General features: G+C 38.9%; 1 protein-coding gene across 1 annotated transcript in view; it reads right to left on the bottom strand.

Annotated features, from left to right (window-relative positions):
* Positions 1-3,038: 3,038 nt before the first annotated feature.
* Positions 3,039-21,551, bottom strand: part of Mtpn (myotrophin) — a 31,407-nt gene continuing 12,894 nt past the window's right edge. The window contains exons 2-4 of the mRNA XM_006990398.4: positions 17,623-17,736; positions 16,752-16,835; positions 3,039-6,255 (exon numbers count right to left, since the gene is read on the bottom strand). Of these exons, the coding sequence (XP_006990460.1) occupies positions 6,169-6,255; positions 16,752-16,835; positions 17,623-17,736 (285 nt within the window). The 3' untranslated portion in view covers positions 3,039-6,168. The remainder of the gene's footprint in view (positions 6,256-16,751; positions 16,836-17,622; positions 17,737-21,551) is intronic.

The raw sequence follows: 21,551 nt of genomic DNA, 5'->3' as shown, positions 1-21,551 counted from the left end.
TTATGAATTATTGTTACTTTGGGAAGAATTACTTATAGTGACATGGGGCATTTAAAGTTACAGAAGATGAGGTGAACTACAGGATTTATCCAAGTTATAAGAGGGAGAAGAAAGATGAAAATCAATTTTCCATGCCCTCTGTGTTTTGAGGAGCAAATATTGGAAAACGTTTTTTGCTGCATGGTCCTGTCCACGAGTCCAGAGGCATTTTAGGTCCCTGAAGAAGTGCTGAGCTTCTGTTGGCTCCCATTAGGACAAGCTACTTGAGAGCTCTGGAGCAGAACTCACCAGGGTTCCCACCCTTGCTGCCTGCTAGGCTGGTGAGGCTGGTGGTGGTGAGTAGGCCATTCATTCCCCTGGAGGGTCAAGTCGGCATATACTCCACTCTCAGTACATTCAGATCTGAGCACTACTTTCAAGTTTACTGAAATCTGACCAGCAAGTCACAATCCACTACAACACAGACATGGTAGCTTGTTCCCGGGATAAATGGTGATTGTTATCAGATACTAGGAAGAAGACATGCAATACACAGTACCCCTTTAGATTTGTCAGTTCAAAAATTTGCAATTCTTTAAAAATGTGTTTACCTAGTAGCAGTCCCAAAACCAGTATCCAATAGTTAGAAGTTATTTTCTTCTATACAAGATGCTGTTGCTATGAATATTGTCACATGTGACCTAGTGTTCTGTCCAGAACTGTTGTAGCAGCTGAGCCTACAGAAGTTGCTAGGGTGGCTGGATGGATCTTTTGTTCTGCTATGTCATTTACAGCTGTTTCAGCATATCCCTCAGCAGCAGAGGGTTCCCTGCATTTGACCTAGTAGTCAGCATTTCAATGAAATATTGTGACTGTGTAACTGTGTATTTCCATCTCATCCATTTGGGTTTGTACTGGTTTTATTTAGCAGCTCCTTGGTCAAGGGTCTGGGACACTGGCTCTCAGGTGGTCTCATGGTTCAAATGTTCTGACTTCAGTGACTCAGTCAATCAAAATGTCTCTCATATGTTAATGTATAATGGTTTGATAGCTTTAGCTAAGGACAGGGTGAATGTCTGCAATGGTCAAAAGCACTATTCCAGTTGCTGATAACTTTCTTCTTTATCAACAACTGTACTTCAATGAAGTAAAAAAAAGCCTTGAAGAGGCTTCTGTGTGCTGATCTAGCTTATACCTGGGAAAGATCACTGGGTGAGTGACATCAAGTCAGAAGGCCATTCTGCAATGTGGGCGAAGGAAGACATTGTATCCTGGAGACCTGGGCCAAAGGCTGCTGTTCCTCAGCCAGTGGAGGTGCATCCACTGTAGTGGATTCCACTTCATATGCTGCAGGGTAGAACTCAGCCTTAGTGCTCTTTGAATTGGTAGACATACAGGTTTGCTGCTAGAGCAATCCCACCTGGACCCGATGGTAGGAAGTATGACACTGGTTCACGATCGTCCCCAAACACTCACGTATACTCCCTTTTGGGGGATTACAGAGACTAAAAAGAGGGGCGAAACTTAGGCAAGGCATAGGTCTTAGAAATGTAGCTGTGGAGATGATAACTTTGGGCTGGTGAACTACAGAAATACTGTCTAAAACAACTGGTATGACATACATTATTAAGAAAAAAAAAAATCAAGGATCATTCTAACAGTATTGCAGCCTGAGGTTTACAGTTAAACCTTCTTTCAGCCAAAGCATACTCAAGCTCATCTGATGATTTTCTTGGGCGTTGAGAACCTCACTTTACAGTGAACATCTATTCCCTCATCTCTGGGAAACCATGCCTGATATTTGATGTTCTCTCTCTATGGCTATTTTCATGGTTCTTTCCCTTTAGCATGCATCACAATCCTCCAGAGGCCCAGCCCAGAATTTCACTCTTAGAGGTCTCAGCTGGGATTTGACAATTTGCATTTATATCAACTTTCTAAGTTGGGGCAATGCAGTTGGTCTAGAGACCACATTCGGAGGTCACTGTTCTTGCAGACAGATAGAGAAGTCAGAGCAGTGTGTGCACTGTGCAGTAGGAAGGTTCTGTGCAGTTGTTCTCTAAGACAGAGTAAGTTAGGTGTTAAGTTCACCCCTCTTTACAGGTATGCCTTCTACCCATATTTACTAGTTTGCTCTTCAAGTGTCATATAAAGGGGCTCCATTCCCTTTATAGCATTTAATCAGACTGAAGCCTCTTCTTAAAGACTTTATTATTATTATTATTATTATTATTATTATTATTATTATGCTTTTTGAGACAGAGTTTCTCTGTGTAGTCCTGGCTGTCCTGGAACTTGCTCTTAGACCAGGCTGGCCTTGAACTCACAGAGACCTACTTGCCTCTGCCTCCCAAGTGCTGGGATTAAAGGCGTATGCCACCAACACCTTAAAATGAGAATTATCTGAAAAAATTTCTGTGAACACATTCAGCTAAAGCCATACCAGATATCCGTTTATATTTTAGCCAACAACAGGGTTTGCTATATCTTAGCACTGGCATGTTTTTGTTTCCTCACTTTTATTAATGGATATCTTTAAAAAGTTTTCTGGTATCAACAAAGATCACAACAGAAACAAACTGATTTCCTATATAATGTAGTTCAGTTTTGAGATTCGAAGAGATCATTCATCCAGAAAAGTATACTCTAAATGTACGGGTGGTCATTAATTTAGAAAATGTAGGTCTTCAAGAAAGAAGCAGCAACTTAAGAGAGCAATGAAGAACTGCAAAGACAGCTCATGACCCTATTTTCTTCAATGTCAATAACTCCAATGCTCTATTGGCAGTGTCTTATTCTCAGTCAGTAAGGAGGGTTCCTGGACCTGTATACAGCAACAGTGTGTATCAGAAGACTAACACTGAAGTAAGCGCCTCTCCATAAGTAGCATAATCTATTCCCATTATGTCTTTAATATTTAGTTTCTTTCCCTACTCATTTCTTCTAGAAGTGGGATAAAATCAAATTAAAAGATCAAGTCAGTCAAGGTTTTCGTATAGTTGAAGGATGTCTGGAAAGGAAGGTGACAGTGACTGGGAGATAAACATGTTGCTGACATGTTATCTGTAGCACAATTCAAGTTTATTCCATTTGTTCTTGCAACACGAAACTTAAACACAGTATTAGTTAGCATTCGGATGTACATGAACTAGGATACTTATGAGAAACCCAACTGTGTCAAAGGAATGACATTGTGGAACCATGAACTCAAATATACCAAAAGTGCACAAAGCACTAGTTTTCCTCCATACTGCTTAGAAAGATTGATTGTTTCTCCATTTACAAAATAAAATCAGGACAATTTAAAGTTTTAAAGTTTGCATGCAAAACACTGCAATTGCTTATTTATGTAGGAGGGCACTCTTACCAGCTTCTTCTATACACAACCAAGTATACAATATTACAGGAAGAAATTCAGCAGCTGAGCTGAAAAAAAAAATCAAGTACACATAAACTGAAGCTCCTTTATCTGGGAAAGAAAGAAATGAATAGAAGGCTACTTGTCTGAGCGTCCACATGCTGCAGTTACTGCCTTTCTTCTGTGCCCAGCTGGCTCTAGAAAGGTGAGCTGGGATGTGCAAGTGCTGTATTAGAACTTAAATCTACAGATGCCGGCATGAAGCTATGGGGGATTTGTTAGTACACTAACCACCAAAAGGCAAATTACCTGTTTTTATTTGATACAGTGCATATGAAATGATGAGATTTGATATAAAACTATAGAACATGCAGGTTTTCTTCTGAGATGTTAAATAGTACTTCAGTGGAGAACAAAACTTAACCTTTTATTAATGCGTGTAGTACCAAAAGCAGACATTTTAGCTTCCTTTATTCAAAAATATTAACATTAAGCGTCATGAATTTCTCTGCCAAGTGGTTCAGAAATACATTATAAATAACCTAGTTTTTTTTTATTTGTATTTATTTATTTTTTTAAAGAAACTGTAAACCATCCTGGTCAGTCTATCCTAGTCTATGTTTATACGCTATTTTCTCAAGCAATCGCTTCCTAGTTATGGTTTACAAAATGGCCACCAAAGGGAGGAAGGCAGGCCAGCCTCTACTGCATCACAAGGAACACCAGGATACACTGTACAAAGAATCCGACGGTTTCAGTACCATAACACGACTGTAGAAAGCAGACCAAGTTTAAGAATGCTAAGACAATCTACTCTTTGTAATAGCCAACTGTAACAAAACACTTTGAAAGAAAAACTGAAAACCGTGTAAAGGGTTAAAATTCAAGCCTTTAAAATAGCAGTATGCCAAGAGGTGAAAACAACGGTCTCAAAACACCCTGCTGCATTACATTGATAGTTACAGACTGATCAAGTGCCCTCCACTTACTATCAGGATGTCCAACTCTGTAGCTTTTTGGCCTTTTGGCTAAGATCAAGTGTAGGATGTCCAACTCGAGTAGGTTGCATTAAGACAGCAGAGTTAGCCAAATATACCAAAGTATTTAAACTACTGTTTTGTGATTGTTTTCTTGGACATAGAAAAATTACAGGGTCAGGTTAGTTGAAAGTGAAAAAGCCACAGGATAAAAAAGAGTTCATGGGATAACACTAACACACACACACACACACACACACACACACACACACACACACACACACACACGCCAACCAACCATCAACTGATCAATAGTTATTTAGCCAGGCTGACTGTTCTTGGTAATAGTTTAAACCTGCTATAGAATGCTACATTGCCTTAAAAAAAATTATTAGTTTTTTTTTTAATATCCATAATCTGAATATAAGTCCCTATCCCACCCACCCTTTAAAAATTTGAGGTACATTCAATTATTGCATGACTTGGCTAAGGAAAGATTGGAATAGTTTTTGTAAGCCTGTATGGATGGTAAGTCAAAGAAATCTTAAATGTAGGATATCAAATTTAAGGTTGTATGTTTTAACTCATTTTATTGTTCATGAATTGAAATTTAGAGGTAAGTCTAAATTTTCTGAAGGTTGGAAGAACACCATTTTAGGGCACTGTATTCTAAGAACACAGAATATTTTACATGTATGCAATGCATGATTGTTAAGATAAACAAAAACACTATGCAGGTGGGGTGGTGTTGGCCCAGCAAGAGTCAATGGACAGCTCAGGGAAACCCAGTAACAAGCATGTTTTTGAAGGGATGAGGTTCCATCTATCCAAACAGTACATCTCACCCCAGTGATAGCTTTGGTGCACTACAAAATCAGCATCCATGGTGGGTCTTAGAGAGGCATTCCAAAGAATTGTCTTCATTCTCCAAACACAACTAAGGCCGATTCACTCAAATAGCAAATGAAGAAAATCCGTAAGTACTAAGACAACTGTTCTCTCCTTATAAGATACTAACACGCTTATGGCTATGATTTTATTTTTAAATCTCCTTTTACTACCAGCAGGAGTCTCAAAGTGTTTCAATGTTATATAAATGTCTGAGTCTAAAGGAGAAAAAAAGAAATAGGCATACTGGAATGATTCCTCCTTTAGGCTCCTAGAATTTAACATTTTATAAATAAAACTAGTCAGTTTTATCTAAAGAGACATAAAATTGATGTGAAAGGGGAGAGAAAATCCAAAGTTTAGTCATCCAGCAATTTAGGGGTACGCTGCTTATCTGAGCTTTCACATAAAGATTAAAGTCATTCAAGATTTTGGTCACTAACCACAGGCAGCGAGCGCTCTTACCTAGCCAGGAACCCCCAGGAGAGTGCATTCTTAAGGCAGAAGGCTGTAGCTAATTGCTTGTCTCAGCACCCTAAGTTGACATAACAGTAGCCACTACTGCTCACAGCTAGGGCTACCCAATAAGTAAAGTTGGCCTTGTACAGTCAGACCTTCAACACACTAATTAATAATTAGCTAGGGAGCTGAGAAGGTCCAATGATCCCCATATACTGTATTTTTGCTCTCCCTTGGGTATAAGCTGTATATTTTACCAGAAATGGAAACGAGGCTGGTTTGATCAGGAATCCCAATAAAAGGCCGATCACATTCCTCACTGCTCCTCCAAAACATGTTTTCCCCTCCCTTGGTAGTCTGATTTGTTATGAATTTCTCTCTCCCCTCACCCCTCTTAAAGTATTTAGCTGAAGAAGCTGGCAGATAGAAAGTGACAGACAGACAGGCAGCAGTGTGAGGCCACAGGAGAGTCATTCTTCCCAAGTTATCAGTCCATCCATCCATCCATTACTGGAGAAGAGCTTTGATTGCCTGGTTGTCAGTGGCTTCAACGGCAGTCAGTCCATCTGGGCCTTTCACAGTCTTATCAGCACCCTGGAAAAGAGAGGAGAGACCCTTCATTAACTGAACTCACACTAGAGAACAGTGAGTGCCAGAGGTGGCAAAGTGGCATAGGCCTTTTCTACTCTGATCCCTGGAAACCCTGGTGAAGGACCGAACCAACACTGGAGAGGTGTCCTCTGTCCTTCACTCTGTGCTATGACATGTCCATGACCACACTCACATACACACAGAAGTAAGATAAAGAATTGAAAGTGCATTATCATTTTCCAAACAAAACAACCGTCTTGGGTATGTAGTGGGTAGCTGTTCCAGCTTTGCCCTGGAAGTTCTACCCCACTGAGGCTTCGGTAACTGTCACGCCTATGAGGCTGGGCGGAGAGAGGAGCCCTGAAGACCTGAGATCCAGATGTGCTGGCTTTCTTGGTTCCTGGACCCTGGACACTGGAGGTAGACCAAGCAGAGTTCTCCAGAGAACACTGCTAGACTGCACTACACCTTTCCTGGACCCTGTAACCTATCCCTTTACTTTTAAGTTACCTCACAAAAGAAACTTCCCTTTTAACTACGTGGAGTTGCCTTAATACTTCCACCAATATGGGTACTGTTCTATTACTGTGAAGAAACTCCATGACCAAGGCAACTTATAAAAGGAAGCATTTAATTGGGGCTTGCTTACAGTTTTAGAGTGTTTGTCCATGACCATCATGGCACGGCACTAGAGCAATAGCTGAGAGCTTACCTCTGACCCACAAGCCCAACTACAGTGACACACCTCCTCCATCAAGGCCACACCTCCCAATCCTTCCCCCAAACAGTTCCACCAACAAGGGACCAAGCATTCAAGTATGAGCTTACTGGGGACATTCTCATTTAAACCACCACAACAACTCAGCATCAGCACGGAAAACAGTGGATCAGCTTTTACTTATCATATTTATCCAATTAACTAAGCTTCAAAACAACATATCCCTTTTTTAAAAGGGTATGGCTCCTGGTAGGTCAGCTACTTTCTAGTGGATAGCCTCCTATCTAGGAATGTATGGTCAGCAACAATTAGACACTGTGGGATGGACAGGGACACACACACACACACACACACACAGCAGAGAGGAGCTAGGAGGGAGGAGTGGGGATGACCACAGGAGTTGGAGCTCACTTAACTGTGGCTTTACCTACACCAGACATCTGAAAGATCCCTGCTACTCAAAGCCCCAAGCTACCCAGCTTCCACTTCTCAGGCTCTCAATAATTCTCAGCAGCCCAAAATCTTTTCAAAAAGTTCCTATTAGAGTGAATTTCTATTATGACAACAATTAGCTGACAAAATATTTACAATTCTATAGGCCAGACACAACTAATGTTAGTGTTTTAAATGAAATTAAAAGACAATTCCTATAATAACATAAAATGAGTGAGAATATTAAGGAAAGTAGTTTTTGAAGACTAGTGAAGTTACTGGAGAATTTGGGTGTATCTGGCCCCATCCCTTTCTTTAGGAAGCAAGTCATTTTTGTGCATTCATTTTTAGTTATGTGACAATTTCCATAGCTTTAGATAATATATTCCTGTTACTATTTGAGTTGCTAGCTTTAGATTTTATCTTGATTTCCTGCTACAGAGACAGATGAGTCCTAGCTTACTAACACCCTCTTCCTTCCTCACACTCCCACTTTCTTATACTTAATGTATCATATTGTTGCTTTGCAAATTTAAAGTTATTTGGATCTAGGTTTCTTCATACATTTTGATGGTGTATCATTTTCCATAAAGTAATATTATTAGATACCCTCCTGGATTTGCCTGTGATTCTCCTAGGGAACTTTAACTTTGCCAAACTGTATGTACTTTAGGATTAACTTTTATATTCTGGTCTGTAAAACTTGTGTGTATGTTGACTCCTCTCGAAGTTCTTTTTGTTATTCCAACGCTGCAACTCTGTGCAGCCCTCACAACAGAAGGAGCTGTAAATAGTGCTGTACAGTGTTGGACCTATGTAACAGCCTGAGGCTGCTCAGTCTTATTCATTCATTTTCAAACAAACTTTTGAACCTTTGTTACTTAGTTAGAGTAAACTGGTAAAATAAAAGTGGAAGACAAAGTAAACTCAGTTTCCCTCCCTAAAAGGAGAGTAAAAATAGACACAGTACACAACTGGCAACTGACCTAAGCCAGAATAAGTTGTATTGTTCTCTAAATGCTGAGTTCACTGGGTGTTAATGTATCTGAGCAGTGAGGACAAACTCCTACCTCAATACGTCCGTCCACTTGCAAGACTGTATGGCTACATTCTCTACTCTGTCTGGCCTGGCCCTCCTTCCTCTTGCTCTCCTTCTTCTACCCTCTCTGGCTGTCCTGTACATATTCCCCATTCATTATAGAGCTGCAAAGCATGCTCAGGTGCTTTTCACTAGCTGAACCACACATCCTAAAACAAGCCTGTAGCTTCCCCCTACACACTAACTGCTTTTCAGTGTTCTCTCATGGTGAAGAACTTAGCCAAGGAAGGTGAGCACACTATGAAGCTTTTCTTGTTGACTTTCCACCTAACCAGTCATTAAGTCTGCACTATCTTAATGTTTCCCAACTACCTTCTCTATTGCTGTCCTTACTTTCAGGATCTTCTCAAGTTTTAGATGCAATAGTTTCCTATTTGGTTTTGCTTCTCTATCATGCAGCATGCAGTTTGGACTACTCACGTCTATGTGGGTGATTTTTCTCAAACACAACGCTGACAATTCTCTTCACTTTCCTAAGAGTCTTTAGTGGCATCCTCATAATGAGAATGGAGACAAATAACAAAAAGCCACAAGCAATCTGCTTACTATCTGCTTCATTTTTGTCAACTTGACACACTCTACCTTGGAGTCACCTCCAAGGGAAGAGGGAACTTCAACTGCCTGGGGTGAAATCTATGAGACATTATCTTAACTGGTGTGGGTGGCATCATCCCTAGGCCGATGGCACCTGAGTCGTATATGAAAGCTACTTGAGCACGAGCCAGAGAGACAGGCAGAAAGCGGTGTTCTTCCCTCCAGTTTCTGCTTCAGTTCCTGCTTTTGAGCCTGCTCTGACTTCTTGATGGTGGACAGTGACCTGAAGTGTAAGCTGAATAACCATTTCTTCCCCTAAGAGGCTTCTGGTCATGGTGTTCATCACAGTTAAGAGAATGCAAACAAGAACATTACCTATCTTATTTCTTGATAAATGCTTTTTCGCCCACCTTAGCTTCTAGGAAACCTATCGTATCTCCCGATGTCTACCTCCACCTGAGCCTTCTTTCATTGATGCTTCTGCCTTGAATGAGTCCTCAGTTCCCTTATGGACTCTCAGGACAGTCCCTAAGCTTCCCAGCCCCTGCTGGCTGACCTGAGAGTAGTGAGAGGTACATGGTACTGTAACACTACCCTGTACTACCCTTCCCTGGTCTGTTTCCTTTATCCCTACCCTGAACATCTATTTAAGCCTCACCCTCCCTCCCTACTTATCCGCTTTGAAATGTATCTGTATCAAGCCTCACAAATACCTCAAATTCAACATCTCCTAAAGTCAATGTGACATCTTTTCTTACAAACTTGTTCTTTACCACAGTGAACATGCTGATAGCAGGAGCCAATCCTATTAGTCTTTGCACTCCCAGGGCTTTACAAAAGGCCCCAAACAGGATGATGTCAACGATGATAAATCTTCAAAGAAATGTTTAATCATGCTGTGTGTACTTTGCCTAATAGGAAGATATACCCTGAAAATATTTCCGATCCAAATAATTAAATTTTTAAAATATAAAGGCATTTTCTATTTTATTTTCCTGAAGTTCTTGTTACTATCTGAAATTAAAATTTCTGCCTTTAGAAAATGAGGTCTGTGAGGTCCGAGGATGCACTCACTTTGTTCTCCTATATACTCCTGTTGTTTAAATGAAAACAATTTATTTTCCTTCATTTGATATTAAATATCCCACCAACTGAAAAATGCAAAGGAACAAAAACATTGTCTGTTCTCCACTCAATTAACTCCTATTCAGTTGTTACATTCTATGAAGTCTTTCTGAATATCCCAGGCAGGTGGCTCCAGCTTGTTTGTCCGTGGCATGTTGTCTATCATATTGAGCTGAATGAACACTATCTCCTGGCTCTCTTGAAGGCAGTAAAACAACCTCTTTATCTGTTTTTTCTTTATACATAGAGGCTGAAAAGAAATAGAATTTTCAAGCTCTCTTCAATCTAGAGGTCACCATCTATATCTATATGTATATACATGATATATAAGATATAACTACAGCTTCTTTCATGCCTCACCTTCTTTTTTCAGTAAAAGCTCAGAAGAACATTCTCACCTTTTTTCCTTCCTCCTTTCCAAACACTGATACTCCCTGCAGGTGCGATACTCACTCTGTAACCATAGAGACCACAGGACACACAAGGTGGGCTGATGATAACTATATATACAGTACAGCCAGTGGCTCAGCCTTGGCCTGAAACCATTAGGCAGCTTATCTTGAGACACAGTCTTGTGTAGAGTCCTGTAATAGGGGGTTCTGTTCCTCACAACGGAGCTCTACTCCTCTTATTACTCACTGGAGTAACAGACAACTTTACAGACTTAAGCTGCATTCCATTATCACAGGGTCCTTACTGTAGTCGTCTTTGTAAGCCGACACCCCGGACAGTGCCTCCTATTCACTAATGCTTATTACACAATGGTTTAATGAAAAAAAAAAATACTCCTGTCTCATGGTGTAACTGCATACTTAGGAACACTGCACCCTTACTGGACATATGCTCAGTGATGTTAGTCTCTTCCTGCTTTCCTATCATCCCATCTAAGTGTGTGCCACCATTTCCTACTGTATTAGGATAGTGCAAACCTGAGAAACTTTTAACTGAATGTATATTTAAATATTACCATTGCCAAGGATCTTACAGAGACTGTTCCATTTCAGAGACTACTAAAAATGGACTTGGTATTTAGTGACATGAAAAACTATCTAAATACATAAACCACATACATTGTAAAATTTTATTTACTGGTACAGGACTTGATAGCACATTTAATTTGCATATTATACTAGATACAATATATAAAGACAGTTTAGACAGTAGCCCCCATGACTTCTAATTTAATACTAAACATTATTATGACCCTTACATTTTGGTAATTTTTGGTTTTTAACATATTATAGACAAATCTTACTTTTTTCTCACAGCAGTGTTATGAAGTAAGGTACTGTTAGCTAACTACTTTATTATACATTGGGGTTCTTAAGTTCAGAGAGATAAGGAACTTGTTTAAGGTCAGTCAGATCTCCCGATTATAAGTGTTGTATTCTGTGCCATCTCTAGTTGAAAACTACCCGTGGCTTTTTTGGGCAAAAATGTCAGGATGAGACAGTTCCCTTGAGATACTCGCAACTTAATTGTGCATCTTACAAAAAAGTGCAGAACCTTGCAAAATGCAGACAGGGTGTCTCATCTCATCTGCTGAAGCCTGAGAAAACACACACACACACACACACACACACACACACACACACACACACACACACACACACACACACGGTGTTTGTGTGTAATCAAACTCAAAGGCCTGCTTATTGAAGGCAAGTGCTGTACCACTGAACTACATCATCAGTGCTTAAGAAACATTTTAAAGACAATTTGTAAGTTAATTCAACAAATACTGACCAAGCTTCTATTAACAGCACCTGTGCAGTTTTGCTAATGAAAACTTGCGGCCACTCACTTGTCTGTAAGTAGTTATGGCTGCTTTGGTGGTCTGGTGGCAGAGAGGAGTAGTTTAGGACAGAGACTACAGGGTACCAGAAGTCTACAGTATTTACTATCTGGCCCGTCACAGAAAATTGTCATTATGTTGTAGGGTACTGAGGAAAGGGGAACAATTTCTCCCACTTCACAATGTGATTGGCACAGAAAAATATCAGATATACAAATATATCAGAGGGACAAGTACTGTACTAAAAACCCAACGGTCACTACTTTCTCTGATCCTCAGAGTATCCCAGAGCATGAGGACTATTAAGCCCTCAGAGTGCTAAATATAATTAGTAACAGAATGATGGCTTATAAAAACAAATTAAATATACGATCTGTTTTTATAATCTAAGACACAGTGCTTTGAAACTTCGTTACTGGGATGTCACATGTCTATTTAAAAGAATTCCTAGTCCTACCTTATTTCTTTGTTTTGGCTGAGACAGTCTTGAGCTATAGCCCAGGCTGGCCCCCGAGCTTCCTGTCTTGCATCCTGAGTACTGGGATTACAGGGATGAACTACCATGCCTAGCTCCTATTAGTTTTAACAGCAGTGTATACTACATAAGCAATGTAGTCTGCTGACTGTCAGTTTATCACAAAAAAATAACATTTAAAAGTGACTGGTAATAGAAGTAGGGTATTTTTAGGGTGGGTCTATTAAGGGTATTTTTCTATAATACCATATACTAACAGATTTAGAATTTCCCCTCTCCCCCTTAGGATTAAAGAACAAGGATACTGGGCTGCTTAAAAATTCTTTATTATCACTTATATAAACTATAAGAAATTATATAAATTATAAGGAATTTTAAAAAAGTAATAATGTAGAAAATTTAGCAGCTGGTAAATAATGTAAGAAATGTTCAACATGACATTGTAAACCTGCTAGAGGCAAACTACTAATTTTTTTTAACTTTAAAAGTAACATCATACTATATGTAACTTGAAAATAAAGGAGTTTTGGGTTTATAAAAACTCATTTGCTAAAAATAGATTTAACAAAAATAAGGTTTTACTATCAACACTTCAAATAATGTACTCATGCTATTACTTCAACATCTGAAATATGAATCACAAGAGTTTAGTAATGAACCATGAAGATCCAGATTTGTGTTTTATGAACTCCTGTTTGGCTACATTCATTTTCAACAGTAAGTACTACATGTCCAAGATGATGCAATTCAACTTTGGAAGAATCATGCTGCCACTCAAGGCTTTAAAATGATGCTTACTATAAAACCCAAAGTACTTATGAGCTACAGAAGGGGCTGGACAGCAAGCTACAGTCTAAGTACTCGTTTTTATAATAACATTTTACCCCCCACTCACTGATGGAATATGTGGAGCTGCTATCACAAAATTATGATGAAGACAACATGGTTTGCAAGGCATAGAACATGTGGCATCCTTCCCTCCCTACCCCCCATGGTATGCATGTTTGTTAGGGCCTCACACAGCCCAGGCTGGTCTTGAACTCTTTAGCCTGCCTCCTCTACCCAAGTACTGAGATTACAGGAGCCTGACCTGTATTTTTATAGCACTGATATGCAGTGCTTACATTTCAAAGAATTTTCTGGAAAAGATTTTTTTATTCAACTGGGATAATTACAATTCTAAATGGCAAATGATTACCCAGTCTATTTTTGCTTTGGTAAAACCAGGATGAGCACAGTGAGCTTGGCCCTTATACCTTTTTACTCACCCAATGATGTGTCATTAGTCACCATTCTTCTCTCGTGGGTGTCAATACTGCACACTCGCTTTACCAATTCTCTGGTCTTAGCTAATATTCATTTTGAATTTTCAGATCTGCTTAGATTTACCCCCACCCTAATTTTTCTTTCTTGTACTATGCTTCTTCCTGAAGCATATCCAACTTCCATTCCACTTGCTCAGGGGTACCAAGTACCTTTGGGCTTGGAGCAGCTCCTCCCTTTGGTAAAAATCCTATCTAGAATATATATAGTTGAAAATGTTTTCTTTGACTCTACCCTCTCTGCTTTCTGTTTTAAGGGTTCACTACCATTTCTTGTCTAATGCCTAATGAATCCCCTTTGTATTATTCACTACAAGGCATTAGTTCATTAATTAAAAAAAAATCTTTTCTGTCATTTGGCTGAAAACACACACACACACGCACACACAAAAATAAAATAAAATAAAATAAAAAACAAACAAACCCAAAACCAAAGCAAACAAACAAACACACACACACACAAAAAACCCCAAAACAAAAGCCTACCCAAAACCAGGAGGCAAGGCCATGTGGTTAGATCTCAGTCTTGAAATGGAAGTCTGATATCTGTGGATCTCTCTGCATTTTTCTAATTTATCAGCTCAGCAATTAAACATCAGTCTGCATGTCTTTCTATTTATAGATATGGGTATGTTCCATGCCTCACAACTGCTCTGATAAATTCCAGCATTTTTAAGTAGTAGAGAGAACATAGGCTGCTAAACCTCCATCTTGGGACAGATTTTGAATCCATTAAATTTTGTTAGGCCTTCAGGCAATTAGATCTCCTTGAGACAAACGGTCTCTTTATCCATAAAAAGAGATGATGCTTATGGTATTTGACTTGTGAGTAAATTATTACTTGGCAACACAATTTTGATTCTAGCAATTTTCTTTGTTTCTGTGTCCTATTAAGTGTGATCATACTGAGTGTTTCTAAATTGCTGCTTATTATTTTATCCTTATGCTATCAGTATAATAGTTGCATAAGAAATGAGAAATGTGAACAATTGGAATCTATAAGGAATCTATAAGGATTCTAGCTTTGGTGGAAGGCAGACCTAGAATTAATATAATACTGACTTCATCTTTTAAAAGATACATTGGGCCGGGCAGTGGTGGCGCATGCCTTTAATCCCAGCACTCGGGAGGCAGAGGCAGGCGGATCTCTGTGAGTTCGAGGCCAGCCTGGTCTACAAAGTGCGGTCCAGGAAAGGTGCAAAACTACAGAGAAACCCTGTTTCGGAAAAAAAAAAAAGGATACATTGGAATAGTCCCTATTTTAGCAATAAAAAATTTCTGGTGGAGTATCATTGATTAAAAAAAAAGAGACTGGCTAAGAATATTACAGTGTGTTCATTAAAAAAAGGTCATACAGTACTAAAATTAAAGTAGTTAATTTCGAGAAAGTAGAACTAAATTTTCTCCATTTAAAAAATTCGTAAGATACCAGTTCCACACAACTGTAACTACTCTGCCACCAATACAGACTACTCTAATGTCATTTATTTGACAACAAAACAAGGTACAGGCCAAAGGAAAAATAAATAAAATAAAAAACTAGTTAACATAACTCAGTAATAACTCAATAACTCAATAATAAAACATTTATTAGGATACCACAGGAGGGCCTAATACATACACAAATCAAGAATTTTAAGAATTCTTTATTGTAGAGGATTCTTTAACAATGGAAACTTACAAATACAGGTCTAAACGAATTGAAGATGAATATTTTGACACTAAAGAATGTAGAACAGTGACTGGCCCCTCTAAGATAACTATGTCTTGTTTTGTTTTCTTATGAAGAAAAACAAGTATATCAGAAAGAAAAAAAGTTCTATCTATAGTTCAAGAAATGGCTAAGAGAAAAGAACACACTGAATTTATTATAAAAGAATGAAAACCACACGTTTACAGATACCCAGTTATTGTTTGATATGACTCTAAGAGTAGAATTAAACATCAGTGTTACAGGACCCATTGTAGAGCTCTAAGGAGGTAGTGATGAGACAAAAGTGTTTATCTTCCCCAGTTCTTTCTACTGTATTGAAACTAGCAAAGAAGGGCAAAGCCCACCTTTAGTCTTAGTTCTAAAAATGACTCATCACTGATCATGTGAGTATTTTGTGCCAGGAACTTGACCAATCTTTATATATACAATTTACTAATTTAGTTTCTTTCTCTTTTTCCTTGCTGCTTTCTTTTAGCAGGCCATAATCTAAGATCCCAAGTGGAAATGAGTCTAGACTCTTCAGTGTATGGACATAAAATGTAAGTTTGGTGCCTTACTCTATAGAGCTGTCTTCCCTTATAGAATATAACACAGCTAGAATGGTTCCTAGTAAGTGGTTATCCCCCCCCCCCCCCCCTTTTTTGGTTTTTCGAGACAGGGTTTCTCTGTGTAGTTTTGGAGCCTGTCCTGGATCTCGCTCTGTAGACCAAGCTGGCCACGAACTCACAGAGATCCACCTGCCTCTGCCTCCCGAGTGCTGGGATTAACGGTGTGCGCCACCAGCAACCGGCTAAGTGGTTACTCTTAAGGCTGGATTCTGTACTCTATCATGCATTAACAAAGATGAAAACATTCAAAAACTCCCAGACTCAGCACTATCTCAAGCGTATCAACAAAGTAGAGAGCCCTTATGGTAAAACACTTCTGATAATCTTTGTCAGTATAGACTACAGGAAGAAGTGCAAAATTTCAAACCCCTGTGACTTCAAGTGTGCTCTATCACCCTGTACCAGGCCACAAATCTACCCATCCACGATGATGCCATTCCTTACACCATTAATACTTGCTTACTCTAGCTGACTTCTTTTACTTAAGATTTTCTTATGAAGAAAACTAGGCCAAGGACTTTAACCATCACAAGCTGGAAGCAAACAGTCTGTAGCCAGCAATCATAACTAACACTGTTCTGGATTTCCATTTCTGTCCCTGCAGTCACACTTAGTTTAAATGGTTCCAAAGAAATGAGGGTTTTAAAATAAACGATAAAAATGAACACTGGTCTTACCTTTGACAGAAGCAATTTCACACAGGAAACATGACCTTCATAGACAGCAGACAGAAGAGGGGTAATATGATGTTTATCTGGAGCCTATAGACATCAAAGAGATAATTTTATTTCCTTTTAAAAAAATCTTTTATATTTAGGGAATTCTTAGGACTATTTCAAAATTAATACCCATTTTCCTTTCTGTAAAAAAATTACTCGAGAGAGAAGTTTCTAGTCACTTAAAAATTACCACGAAGCCCAAGCACACAAGTGTCTTCTCTTGGGAATCAGTGTGGAGAGGAAATCCGACCTAAGCGCGACTCTTTTATCTGCCCCCTGATGTGACTAGTTCCTCTGAAGCTGGCTTTCCCACTATTGTAGAAATGCCAGTGTGCTTCAGAAAGGAAGGAGGGGTAAAAACGCCAATGAGGAGGCAAGAGAGACAGCCCAATTGGGTCAACTACCATGGTGAAAAGTTCTCTCTTTCACTATTACGATCATCAAAACAATTTCCTGAAATCTTGAAATTACAGAGGGCTCCAGTTAGGAGATGACAACTCCTGCCTGGTGACTTGCTCACACTTGTCTCACGATCCAGGTTAGTGCAGCCCATCACTGCATGCTCCATTACATGACAGCATCTACTACCTACAGTGCTAACTTGCCAAGCTTTAGAACTTGAAAAACAACAGCCAAGGGGGGGGGGGGGGAGGGCAGCAAACAGTTCATTAATTTAAAAACAGGAAGAATTTGGGAGGACTATATTATTTAAAGTAACTACTTCATAAACCCACAGCAAAGAATTCCTCGAAGCATATGATCGATATTTTTCTAGAATCACATATATTATACATATACCATAAAGTATTAATGTCTGTCTAGTACATACATTAATGTCTGCTCCTTTCAGCAGCAGAAATTCCAGGATTTCAAGCTGTCCACAATCTGCTGCATAATGAAGAGGCTTCCTTCCACCTTCTAGTGTCCGGTTGACATCTTCTCCCTAGTCAGAGTAGCCAAATGAAACAATGTTTATATGGATAAGAGACTGAAGAGGGAAACAAAACAAGGCACCTGCTATTTCTTTTAAAACTTCTTTAAAACTTTAAAGAGTTTCATGAAAATTCAATTTTTGGAAAGTGAAATGAAAATGTAAAGAAGTCACAGCCTGCATAATAACACATGGTACTCAAGTCATGATTAGGCAAACTGAAAACAATATGTAATAATGCTAAATGCAATGAAATACATCACTGTGTTCTATTACCTCAAATGAGTTCAGTCAGCATACTGTCATATGCAGGCACAGAGACTGGTAAGTTCAAGTACTGAGATTTTGTATTTTCTATGTCATGTATCATTATCAGAAGTAATACCTAACAACCATTCTATTCTTTCAGTATTTACTACAGTGGTGTGGTAAAACAGGCATACCACCAGGCATTGGGAAGACAAAGGTGAACAAAGGCATGGTTTCCAATGCATGTAGCTTACCACCTAATGTGTGGAGATGACCTAATTTGAAAATATTGGCGTTCTATAAACAAAAACAAAGAAATTCATCATCACAGTTACCAGAAGACTATGACGTAATCTTAATAACAGGGATGTAGTGTTAAGACACTAGCTTTTCTAGTGACCAACTACTGTATTTTTGGTATCATGCTATATAATAAAAATATACATAATTTCTAATCTGCAAAGTACCCCAGGACAAGGGCCTTTTATCCATCAACTGTAAAGCTAAAAGAGAATAGTTTTCAAATGTGGTTCAATTAATGAAAGTATAGATTGAATGCCATTCTTTTTCTATAGCGCCAAGATGCTTCTAATTCAAATTTGCTTCCTTTTAAAGGAGTTCAGATTTTACAAAGTAGCAAAATGCCTAAAAGTTTATTTTCTCAGTAACTATGCTATTCACTTGGCTTAGCTTAGTCAATTCAGCAGACCCTGGATAAAGATGGAAAAGCCTTACCACTTCACAGTCATTACCAGCTATGCCTTCAAGTTCCTCAACTCCCATCCTTTTCACTCAGCCCAGTCCTTTCCTTTCTTCCATTAATGCATGTACTATAGAAAAGTCAAGATTTCTCTTATCTACATCATCTTTTACGGTTATGGTAAGCTTTCCCTCCCTGCAGCAATCATTTAGGCATCAAGTGCTTTTGCCACTTTTTACATGTATATGCTTTCTTTCTCAATGGGATGCAAATTCCAGGAGCAGAAGTCATATTTTTCTTCTTTACCTCTCCCTACAGTATGCTGTATGGGTTAAGAATATATGCTTGTTATCACTAAACACTAGGCAAGTTACTTATATTCTGTGTATATGAGCTTCCATAATTTAAGATGGAGAGAGATCAAAGTACTTAGCTTTCACAGAACTACTGGGTTTTAGATTAAACTGAATGAGCCAAGCAAAGCACTTAACCCCATACAGTGCAAATATACTGTCTCTTTAGAAGACTGGGTTTCACCAGAAATTAATTTCCTCTTCCGAGTTAACGGATGATAAAACAACCCTTTTGTAAGTTAAGACTACTATTGCCCTGCAGTGGTGGTACTTTTAATCCCAGCACTTGGGAGGCAGAGGCAGGCGGATCTCTGTGAGTTGGAGGCCATCCTGGTCTACAAGAGCTAGTTCTAGGACAGCCAAGACTACATAGAGAAACCTATCTTGAAAAACCAAAAAAAAAAAAAAGGAAAAAAAAAAAAAGACTACTATGGCAGTTGAAAGCAGTGACTTCCAACCAGCTGTTTATTTAGTCAATTCTGTCAGTTTATTTATGAGGACATTCCCTGAAAAATGTGTGATTTGAGTGTTTTGTAATTGGATGATTTTGTTGTTGAGCACACATCATAGAACAGACTTTAAAAAATAAAGTATACTTAAACTGACCGCTACCAACCTCACTGGTGTTTTGTTACAGAACCACCATGTATAGACCTGTTCTTGAGTGGAACATATGACACCTGATGCTAACATCTGTTAAAATGGGGACTTGAAATATACACATATAGATAGGTGCATAAATCTTAAGACTCGTGGAGGAGAATGGGTAGTGTTCCAACTTTTCTGTATAGTTACGGGACCAGAGACCTCTCACCTTCCTAAATCTTAGATTTCTTCACAGTAAGAAGAGTAAAAATGTCTGTACTCTCCACAATGCTTAAATTTCAACTGTGGTGATAAGTGAAGAGTATGCTGTAAAATGTTTAACACAGAGAAAAACATTTAATAAAAGTTAACTATCATTTTTATGGAGCACTGATGTTGGTTTAACCCATCTATCCATCCGTCTGTCCATCCCATCCATTAATTAATGAGTCAGTCTCATGTAGATCAGACCGGCCTTGAACTCACGATGTAGTTAAGGATGACGGAACCACAGGCACACACACCTGGTTTTGAGTGGAACTGAAGACAGCACATAGGACTTTGGGGATGCTGGGCAAGCACTCCACTAACCAGTCCTGTTATTTACACTTAAACTAAAAGACTATCCAAAGCTGAGTTAAAGCAAGTTTCTACAGAATGGTTGAAATATAAATAAACATATGGCTGAACCTAATATATACTGCTTAGAAAGAAATTTAAATAACAAAAGTGATTTGCTGTATCATCTTACATTCCAGTCAAATGAAGAAACACAAGTCAACAAGAGGTACTGATGAGATCAATCAGTGATAAAGTTAGTTTTCCTCCCATTATTATTATCTGTATGGACCACTGTATTGAAATACAGTAAATAAATGGCCTTGGTAAGTCCCCAGTAAGCTGCTTTTGTTAAAAAGACACTCCTCTGAATCACAATGTTGTATTCTTGTTGTTTTTTTTTTTTTTTTTTTTTTTTTTGGTTTTTCAAGATAGGGTTTCTCTCTGTAGTTTTGCACCTTTCCTGGAACTCACTTTGTAGACCAGGCTGGCCTCGAACTCACAGAGATCCGCCTGCCTCTACCTCCCGAGTGCTGGGATTAAAGGTGTGCGCCACCACCGCCCGGCCCGGCTCACGATGTTGTATTCTTAATATAAGGCTACAAAATATGTATGAAATAAGTCATGTTTAAACTTTTTCCTTCATCCCTTCACACTTGTATTACAATTCTTGTCTTAGCTGACAAGTGACCAAAAGTAAAGGATTCTCTAGATGGGTCCTTTGCAAAGCAGCACTGAGAAGAAATGTGTAGCATTAAAAGATAATGCCCTTTCTATATTCACCAAAACAAATTAGAAAAAGCAACTTAAAGCAAAGCAAAAAGGACAAAAGAATAAAGGTTACTGTAGAAATCAAATTAATTCAAAACAGGACACCATGGAGATAAATAAAAAGGTGATTCAGGGAGATCAATGCAACTGCTAAACCATTCTGAAACATGAACAGAAGAGAAGGGTCAAGCACATTAAATACCAGCACCAGACTCTACAGGTGACCTCACAAGGAAACTTCTAAATACTTACAAGTCTTTAGACCTGTTCTATACACTTCCAGAAAACAGAATGGATGGGAAGAATTTTCAACTAATTCTGAAGTCAGTCACAGTCTTCTAAAGCAAGACAAAGACATTACAAGAGCCTGCTTTGAGAATCACACCATCTGAGAGGTTAGGAACCCTCCCCCGGTTATTTAAATCTTACATTTTCATTATCTGCTTACTTCCTATTTTCTGTGAAGAGACGGCTATTAAAGCGTGAACAAAGAGCTCTCTGTGCAGGCGCTTCAGGCCTCTAGTCAGGCAAGTGCCACTACCTACTGTATGGGCACCGATAAGTTTGTTTGTCGGCCTTAGTTGGTGGCTGCACTCAAACCATCTCAGCCA

The sequence above is a fragment of the Peromyscus maniculatus genome, chromosome 3, assembly GCF_049852395.1.
Source record: "Peromyscus maniculatus bairdii isolate BWxNUB_F1_BW_parent chromosome 3, HU_Pman_BW_mat_3.1, whole genome shotgun sequence".
NCBI classification, from domain to species: domain Eukaryota; kingdom Metazoa; phylum Chordata; class Mammalia; order Rodentia; family Cricetidae; genus Peromyscus; species Peromyscus maniculatus.
Note: the sequence above shows the minus strand (reverse complement) of the source record. Positions and strands in the feature narration are given on the sequence as shown.